At 32.6% G+C, this 9,803-nt stretch overlaps 1 protein-coding gene across 1 annotated transcript; it reads left to right on the top strand.

Moving 5' to 3' along the window:
* The first annotated feature begins 145 nt into the window (after positions 1-145).
* On the top strand, positions 146-1,149 carry LOC141716961 (dehydration-responsive element-binding protein 2F). Its single transcript, XM_074519101.1, has one exon. It carries the CDS (start codon positions 186-188, stop codon positions 1,041-1,043), a length of 858 nt encoding a protein of 285 aa, XP_074375202.1. The 5' UTR covers positions 146-185; the 3' UTR covers positions 1,044-1,149.
* The last annotated feature ends 8,654 nt before the right edge of the window (positions 1,150-9,803 follow it).

The following is a 9,803-nucleotide window of genomic DNA, read 5'->3' as shown; positions in this document are numbered from 1 at the left end:
GCATATAATCCTAACTTCTTATTAGTAACGGTCACATGGGCTTCAAAACTAGCTCCAACCGTGACAACATTTAAAACTAAACAACACTCACTCTATACATATCCCGCGCCTTTCACTTCCACTTCTACTTCACTCTATACTCCTCACTTGCTCTCTCTCCTTCTAACCATCTTACAAAATTCATCATGGAAAATAATCGAAAGGTTTCGCTAAAGCCATGGAAGAAAGGCCCGACGAGAGGCAAAGGCGGTCCTCAGAACGCTACTTGTGAGTACCGAGGAGTTAGACAAAGGACTTGGGGAAAATGGGTGGCAGAAATCAGGGAGCCCAAGAAAAGAACCAGACTTTGGTTAGGCTCTTTTGCCACAGCTGAAGAAGCTGCTGTGGCTTATGATGAAGCTGCGAGACGATTATATGGACCGGATGCTTACCTAAATTTACCACATTTGAGAACCAACTTTAACCCTTTAAACAAATCACATAAGTTTAAATGGTTTCCATCCAACAATAACATCACATTGTTCCCGGCTAGTGGGCTGTTGAATCTGAATGCTCAGCCAAGTGTTCATGTTATTCATCAAAGGCTTCAAGAACTCAAGAAAACTGGTGTGTTGTCTCAGTCATCTTCGTCGAGCTCATCCTCCACTGATCCGAAGAATGAAGCCTCATTTATTAATAACCAACCTTTCCCTCCAAGTCCAATAGACAAGGCAAAAGATGTAGTAGAGTCATCATCCAAAATTACCTCAGGGGTTTATCCTGAGAAACCTCAGCTTGATCTGAATGAGTTTCTTCAACAGCTAGGTATTATCAAAAAAGATAATCATTTTGATACAGGAGAGGCCTGCAGTAGTTTAACGGAGCTTGAATCTTCTTTGAATGACGACAATGCAGTTGCAGAATTTGCGAAAACAAGTTTCAACTGGGACATGTTAGGTGAGTTGCATGATATAGAGAATCGTCAAGGAGCAGAAACTAACAGCTGGCAGGCTTATGATATCAATGAAGACCTCAGTTTCACCACCTCGATTTGGAACTTTTAAGGCTATGTATGATGCTGCTGACTGCATTATTGCAGGACAGTCGAAGCTATTCGTGCATGTTAAACATGTTTTGCCAATGAATGCTTGCTTTTTACATTACATTAACCTGAGTACTATAGTGTAAGGTGTACAACAGCTAATTGTTATGAGTACTATACTGGTTGATATTCAAATTAAAGAATAGATACCTCAAAATGATGCTAATTGAAGTAAAACAGCGCCATACACTAACCCAGAGATTTCGACATGATTACAAAAACCCCTGCACTTGTGGTCGTCAGTTGATGAGAGATTACACCTATACAAATTTGAGAGACTAGTAAGATTGGAACCAATTCAAGCACAGACGGCCTTAACATTCAAACATTATCTAAAATGATCGTACCAAAGATTAGATTAACATTTTCTAAACTCACAAACTACTCCATTATAATATACAAACAGGAAATTAAGGATCAACAATTCTGGAATCGGTCGAGAACCAATGCTCTGTCTTTGGACAATTTTGATGCTCAATTACAATTAAACAATCCTATCAAATTAACTCAGGGCTTCGTTATCTTTTCATCATTTATTATTTAAAGAAAACAAATATATCGATTTACTTTGTAATTTCTTGTTTTGCTTGTGACGCACTATGGAAGTGAAGGAAAAGTGAGCTTTATTACTCTTAATATCTCTGATTTGTTTCCATGGCTTAGATGGTTTGACCTGCAAGGGTTAAGGACAAGAACAGATATAGATATGGGAAAAACATTACAGATTGTTTCAGGTTTTGTGAAACGGTGACAACGAAACGAAGGAAGTGCAACAAAGCATAAGGACTTCTTGGACATGGTTCTATGAAGAAGCATAATCCAGAATTGATGAAGAAGGTTAAGGCAGAGCTTAGCAGAACTGATAGAGAGTGACATTAATATTCTGCCTTTACTTGCAAGCTACTACAGAGGAAACACTACGCTCACATGCAATTTGATCATCAATTAATTTAGCGTAAAAAGATTGGTATGATGTTTAGAGAATGAGATACACTTTCCCATGATATGTATGCATATATTTCTTGTTGCTTCTTTAACCGTAAAAAATAATTATGAGCTTTCGGTTTTTTAAACTTCGCATATGCAGTTGTCTATGGACTTTTGTAATGGGTGAAAAACCAAAATATACACAATTTGAGGTAAACCGACCAAAATATTAATTGACGGTAGTGTGCGCCCAAAATACCCACAAAACACGTATTTGAGGATCTAATCGGCTTCTAAAAAAATAACAAAGAATATGCATGTTCAACATGCGTATTCACATTTTTTCTTGTAAATACGCATGTCGAACATGCACATTTTTCTTACAAATAAAAGTGAATATGCATGTTTAACATGCGTATTTTTAATTAAATTTTAGAAGCTTGTATACGCATTTCTTAAATACGTATGTCGTAGATATTTTGGGAGATTCTCGGATATCCGGGTATTTTGAGCAGTTGAATGCCAAAAATTCTGTATTTTGGGCATTTTTTTCATGTGGTAATAGTGGTAATAGAGTAAATATAGTTGTTATCTTATTTTATAATAACTAGCTCCTAAACCCATGCAAGGCACTGGCAGTTCTTATATACTCCCTCCGTCTCTTTCAATTGTTTACATTTTGTAGAGAGCGTCCGACACGCATTTTAAGGTGCATATAAAGTATAGTTCTGTAATTTTTTTTACAAATTTATTTTTCTGAATAAAAATTAAAACATTCAACTTTTATTCAGAAAAAGAAAATTGTAAAAATAAGTTATATAACTATACTTTTTATGCACCTTAAAATGCGTGCCGGACACTTCGTCAAAAATATAAACAATTGGAAGGGACTGAGGGAGTATTAATTTTTAAGTATTTTAATATTTATTAAATATATTTTACAAATATGTGTAGCTGACGAATATGGTATATTTATAAAAAAAATGTAAGAACGTGTAATATTCAGAGTGATTGTAGTATAAAGGAAAACAATATTTTATTTTTTTTACCGAACATTTTGCTCTTTAAAATAATTGATTTGAATTAACTACACAATAAGAATTGATCCAAATCATTGAATTGGAGCAGGATTATTATTAATGATAGTAACTAAACATTTCATACCGAGACGTTTTTAGTTTTTAACGGTAATAAAAATTTTAAAATTATCGTGAAATGGGCGATGATCGTTATGTGCGTTGTTTTAAAAAAAAATTATCTTCTCGCCATGTTCAAATATTAGTGGTAATAGCTACTTCCCCAATGCAATTCATGGGCATACTCGACGTCACATATTATGTGTTTAAGGGGTATAGATTGATTCTAAATTATTTATTCATAAATATGAATTTATGTTCATAATTTTTAACTAATTATCGATTCATAAGGAATAATCCTCTACTCTTATTATAAGATCGTGAATGAATATATATATATATATATATATATATATATATATTGGTAAAGAGAATAATCTTCTTCTTTAAATCTTTTTTTCTCAAATCTATTTCTTTATGACCTACTTCCATAGATGACTAAAAAAAGTACCGAGTTATATTGTATCGACCTACCCCCTTGACATTTTGCTCATGTTGGCATAAACCTGACTATTTGATTGTGTTGTAAGACATATATAAATTAGACTTCAGTTTTAATGGTAAAAAAGTAATCAACCAAATTACCAAAATAATGAAAAGGGAGGGTAATCAAATGACTTGTGAATTACAGATGTGTTGAAAATTTGTGAAAAGTTTGGTTTGGTTTGGTTTGTATTCGGTTTAAAAATTATTAAAATCAAACTGCAACCATATTATCAGTTTAATTTTAATTCGGTTTGGTTATTAATTGGTTCGATTTTTAATGGTGCGGTTTTGTTCGGTTTTGGTTTCGATTTTGATTTTTGGTTCGGTTTTACTCATTCCTAAAACAGTCACAAACATGTACAATAAAATCTCGATGAATGAATACATTCAAGAATGTAATTTTTATTTATTTATCGAGATTATTCATTTATTTGATGAGTTTATTATTTATCGAATGTTCGTCTATCGATACTGTATATTTTATGTTTATGAATATCCTATATTATTCTTTTATAAAATTAGTATAAAGAGGCTAACATGGTTCAAAGGTTACGGAGAAAAATATATTTTTTAAATTACTTTGATTAGAAGATCATGCTTCGGTTCGTTGATTAGATAAAGTTGGCTATGTTACACAAGAAATTTGGGTTTAACACGAATTTTTTTATTAAAGTTGTATATGAACTCTAAATTTAACTATAAATAAAAAGTTATACAATTAAAATATATATACTCTTGTTGTTTTGCCCAAGTATAAAGTTAGTATATAAAAATGAGTTATTTAATCAAATCTCGAATCATTATACTTTACAGATATATTAAAATAAATATCAAATTAAATATAGACTAAGACACACTCCATCTAAACAAGTAAGCTCTACCTCAACACTTGATGTTACCAAGACTTAAACAAATGTGTCTCTAGCTCAAGTGGTTGATATGTTAAATTTACAAACAGTTGACATTGGTTCGATTCCAATCCAAAACAACAATTTTTAATATTTAATAAAATCCAGGAGCAAAATAGTAATTATGAATAAAATATTTCCCCAAAAACTTGATGTTGCAGTATTATATATATATAATAGTTTTGGTTTCAATTTCCATTTTTGGTTCGGTTTTACTCATCCCTAGAACAGTCACAAACATGTACAATAAAATCTCGATGAATGAATACATTCGAGAATGTAAATTTTTTATTTATCGAGATTATTCATTTATTTGATGAGTTTATTTATTTATCGAATGTTCATCTATCGATACTGTATATTTTATGTTTATGAATATCCTACAATATTTCTTTTATAAAATTAGTATAAAGAGGCTAACATGGTTCAATCGTTACAGAGAAAAATATATTTTTTAAATTACTATGATTAGAAGATCATGCTTCGGTTCGTTGATTAGATAAAGCTGGCTATATTACACAAGAAATTTGGGTTTAAAACGAAATTTTTATTAAAATTGTATGTGAACTCTAAATTTAACTATAAATAGAAAGTTGTACAATTAAAAAATATATACTCTTGTTGTTTTGCCCAAGTATAAAGTTAGTATATAAAAATGAGTTATTTAATCAAGTCTCGAATCATTATACTTTATAGATATATTAAAATAAATATCAAATTAAATATAGACTAAGACACACTCCGTCTAAAGTCTGAACAAGTAAGCTCTACCTCAACACTTGATGTTACCAAGACTTAAACAAATGTGTCTCTAGCTCAAGTGGTTGATATGTTAAATTTAGAAACAGTTGACATGAGTTTGATTCCAATCCAAAACAACAATTTTTAATATTTAATAAAATCCAGGGGAAAAATAGTAATTATGAATAAAATGTTTACCCAAAAACTTGATGTTGCCGTATTATATTTATAATAGTTTTGGTTTCGATTTCGATTTTTGGTTCGGTTTTACTTATCCCTAGAATAGTCACAAACATGTACAATAAAATCTCGATGAATGAATACATTCGGAAATGTAATTTTTTTATCGAGATTATTCATTTATTTGATGAGTTTTTTTATTTATCGAATGTTCGTCAATCGATACTGTATATTTTATGTTTATGAATATCCTACATTATTCTTTTATAAATTTAGTATAAAGAGGCTAACATGGTTCAATGGTCACGGAGAAAAATATATTTTTTAAATTACTATGATTAAAAGATCATGTTTCGGTTCGTTGATTAGATAAAGTTGGCTATGTTACACAAGAAATTTGGGTTTAAAACGAATTTTTTTATTAAAGTTGTATGTGAACTCTAAATTTAACTATAAATAAAAAGTTGTACAAATAAAAAATATATACTCTTGTTGTTTTGCCCAAGTATAAAGTTAGTATATAAAAATGAGTAATTTAATCAAGTCTCGAATCATTATACTTTATAGATATATTAAAATAAATATCAAATTTAATATAGACTAAGACACACTCCGTCTAAACAAGTAAGCTCTACCTCAACACTTGATGTTACCCAGACTTAAACAAATGTGTCTCTAGCTCAAGTGGTTGATATGTTAAATTTTCAAACAGTTGAGATGGGTTCGATTCCAATCCAAAGCAACAATTTTTAATATTTAATAAAATCCAGGGGCAAAATAGTAATTATGAATAAAATGTTTCCCCAAAAACTTGATGTTGCAGTATTATATATATAATATTTTTGGTTTCGATTTCGATTTTTGGTTCGATTTTACTCATCCCTAGAACAGTCACAAACATGTGCAATAAAATCTCGATGAATGAATACATTCGGGAATGTAATTTTTTTATTCATCGAGATTATTCATTTATTTGATGGGTTTATTTATTTATCGAATGTTCGTATATCGATACTCTATATTTTATGTTTATGAATATCCTACATTATTCTTTCATAAAATTAGTATAAAGAGGCTAACATGGTTCAATGGTTACGGAGAAAAATATATTTTTTAAATTACTATGATTAGAAGATCATGTTTCGGTTCGTTGATTAGATAAAGTTGGCTATGTTACACAAGAAATTTGGGTTTAAAATGAATTTTTTTATTAAAGTTGTATGTGAACTCTAAATTTAACTATAAATAAAAAGTTGTATAATTAAAAAATATATACTCTTGTTGTTTTCGCCAAATATAAAGTTAGTATATAAAAATGAGTTATTTAATCAAGTCTCGAATCATTATACTTTATAGATATATCAAAATAAATATCAAATTAAATATAGACTAAGACACACTCCGTCTAAACAAGTAAGCTCTACCTCAACACTTGATGTTACCAAGACTTAAACAAATGCGTCTCTAGCTCAAGTGTTGATATGTTAAATTTACAAATAGTTGACATGGGTTTGATTCCAATCCAAAACAACAATTTTTAATATTTAATAAAATCCAGGGGCAAAATAGTACTTATGAATAAAATATTTCCCCAAAAACTTGATGTTGCAGTATTATATATATAATAGATTTTCAAAAAAATACCAAATTTTGGGATTTTCAAAAAAATTGTTAATATTTATTTTTGAATTTCAAAGGGACGACTTTTGTCAATTTCCTTTAATTCCCAGTTAACTACTAACCATATAAGAGTGAATAACATATTTGTGGTTGTATTATAATGATTTCTAAAAAATGTGTGAAATTTTCACATTATCAAAGGGTAAGTCATATTTTTGAAAATTAGTGTAAAATACATTCATAATTATTATATTTACTCTTATAAAATTAGTAGTAATCGACAAGAAGAGTTGACGAAAGCTTCTTCTTCGAAACACCAAAATGAAAGCCAACAATTTTTTTTATTTGCTGATGAGTAGTTATCAGTAGAAATATTTTGTTCAAATTTCTTCTTCTCCATTTTCCAAACATCTTCACAGAAACACTCAACACTTTCAGGATCTGTGAATTTGCTTGTTACATCCCTAGATTCATTCCATTTAGCAATTACTTTTTTCAAGTTTTAACTGCCTTTTTAAAATTTCTTCTATCTTTAATATCCTCAGCAATTTATCTTTAGCAGTTAGACAATTTTTCTTAGCATTTTCATCTTCAAGCAATTGCATCTTTAATAAGTTGTTTCTCTCGAATAATAATAAGGAATTATTGTTTTTAATCCTACCATTTTCCTTTTTAAGAGACTTCAAAGGTTAGGCAAGTAGTGCAGTTCAAAAGATATATCATTGATAGTATCTTGACATTCACCCTTACTCAACCTAGGGAAATCAACTGTAATTACCTGACTGCTTCTTGAGGATATCTTTGAATCACTATCTTTAGCCATGAGAGACAGATCTATAAATTCTTTACACAAGTCTGAAATCTGGGCTTCTACCTCCTTTACCAAAGTTGATGGATCAACTTCAAGATCTTTAAACCTTCTGTTTGTTGAAGCCTTACTCTAATACCAATTGTTATTCACTAACAATCAACTTAGGTTAATTTGTAGGGGGCTTGAATTCAAATTAAAATTTTCAAGTTAATTCTTATTTGGGTGATAAAATATGAACACACATGTTTTAAATTTTCAGGTGGTTTATTTTTTGACTTGCCACCTGAGATTTTTTTAAAGAAATAATCTGTTAAAATTACAAATATAATCTCAGAGTTGCGGTTTACAATGTTTCAGGTGGTTTATATCTAGTAAGTAATTATCTTACACTTGATAAAAGATTCTAGTAAGTATCCATTTAGATACTTATATTATTGTTATCACTATATATTATCTTGCGAGCTGTAAGGCTCACTCTTGCTTTATTTCTTCATCACACAACAACAGTTAGGAAAGATGGCCAGACTCCAGCAGACCCAGCGCAAGCGCGTGGGAAGTGTCCCGCGTCTTCCCGATGATGTTGTAGCTGCTATAGCTGCAGAGGTAGATCTATTGTAGATCAGACCATCTACTTTTGAGAATCAATTATGTATAATTATAACTTGTGGCAGATAATGGCAATTAACTGTAAATTTATCAAGTAATCATTTTGGGTTGTAATAACTTTTAAATTGTGGATTCAAAGACTTGTACTTATTTCAATTTCATCTCTGAGACTATAACGGGTTGTGGTGTGTGTTAGTGTGGGGTTACAGCATAAGGTTATTTATTATTAATTAAGTGAAGTGATATTGTGGAAAGAAAGACCGTGACGACCCGGATCCCCGACCCCGGATCTGGGGGTGTTACAGAAATGGTATCAGAGCTAAGCGTTATAAACCTCAGAGATGATGCGACGATATAATAACAAACTCACAAAGATAATAAGAACTCTTGCCAAGTTCATGGTCAGACTACTTAAAGTAGTGCTGACAGTTAAAACCCTTACGGGAACCCTTATAAGTATCATGATAGTAACTTAGCTCGTTTAATGTGTAGGCACCTGAGATAGAGGACCCTGAGATGTTCGAGCGTGAGCATGATGAGGCATTGCTAGATGTTGAGGATCAGGAGGAGCCTGAGATGGAGGAGGATGAGGAGGACCCCTCAGAGGAGTCAGAGACGGAAGTCATTGCTATTTCAGATGAGGAGGACCCCTCAGAGGAGTCAGAGACAGAGGTTATTGCTATTCCAGATGAGGAGGACCCGGATGAGGTCCCAGTAGCTGAGGAGCGTGTTGGACCTATGGTAGTGTATGCTGGTACCCCTTTACCCACACTTCCGGTGGTAAGAGCCCCTACCCCTCCACCACTATCTTGGATTCCCGATGATGACAGCTCAGAGACCCATACTTCCGAGCCTAGGCAGACCGAGGAGGCACCCTCAGCGGCTCCGGATTCACCACCTCTTGACCCTGCCCACAGGCAGTCTCGTTAGCTCATGGATATGTTCAGGATGTTCTGAGGACCCGAATGGCTGTTGCCGAGGCCCGACTGGATGAGGCCAGGAGGGAGTTGGATGTAAGAGGGCGGGTAGGCGTACCCGAGCTTATGAGACTAGGGCTTCTATACCCCGATCCTTGAGGAGGGAGCTTACGGGGATAGAGCTCACGTCCCGAGCGAGACTCAGATCTCTCCAGGGGGACAGGCATGGTAGGATCTCCAGGCGGCAGGCCGACTATATCTTCCGTCGTGCGATGGAAAGGGTATGGGAGCTGACCCGCTCCGGTGTATGATTCAGGACTGACGATGGAATAGTCTAGTTGTCTAGTTAGCCGAGGCCTTAGTAAGAGCCAATTTTCCGGGATAGTTAAC

Source organism: Apium graveolens, chromosome 4 (genome assembly GCF_009905375.1).
Source record: "Apium graveolens cultivar Ventura chromosome 4, ASM990537v1, whole genome shotgun sequence".
Classification (NCBI taxonomy): domain Eukaryota; kingdom Viridiplantae; phylum Streptophyta; class Magnoliopsida; order Apiales; family Apiaceae; genus Apium; species Apium graveolens.
This window is presented reverse-complemented; position numbering and strand designations above follow the sequence as displayed.

What these genes read in the sequence shown, in the direction of transcription:
- LOC141716961 (XM_074519101.1), top strand. Translation starts at nt 186, where the DNA reads ATGGAAAATAATCGAAAGGTTTCGCTAAAGCCATGGAAGAAAGGCCCG.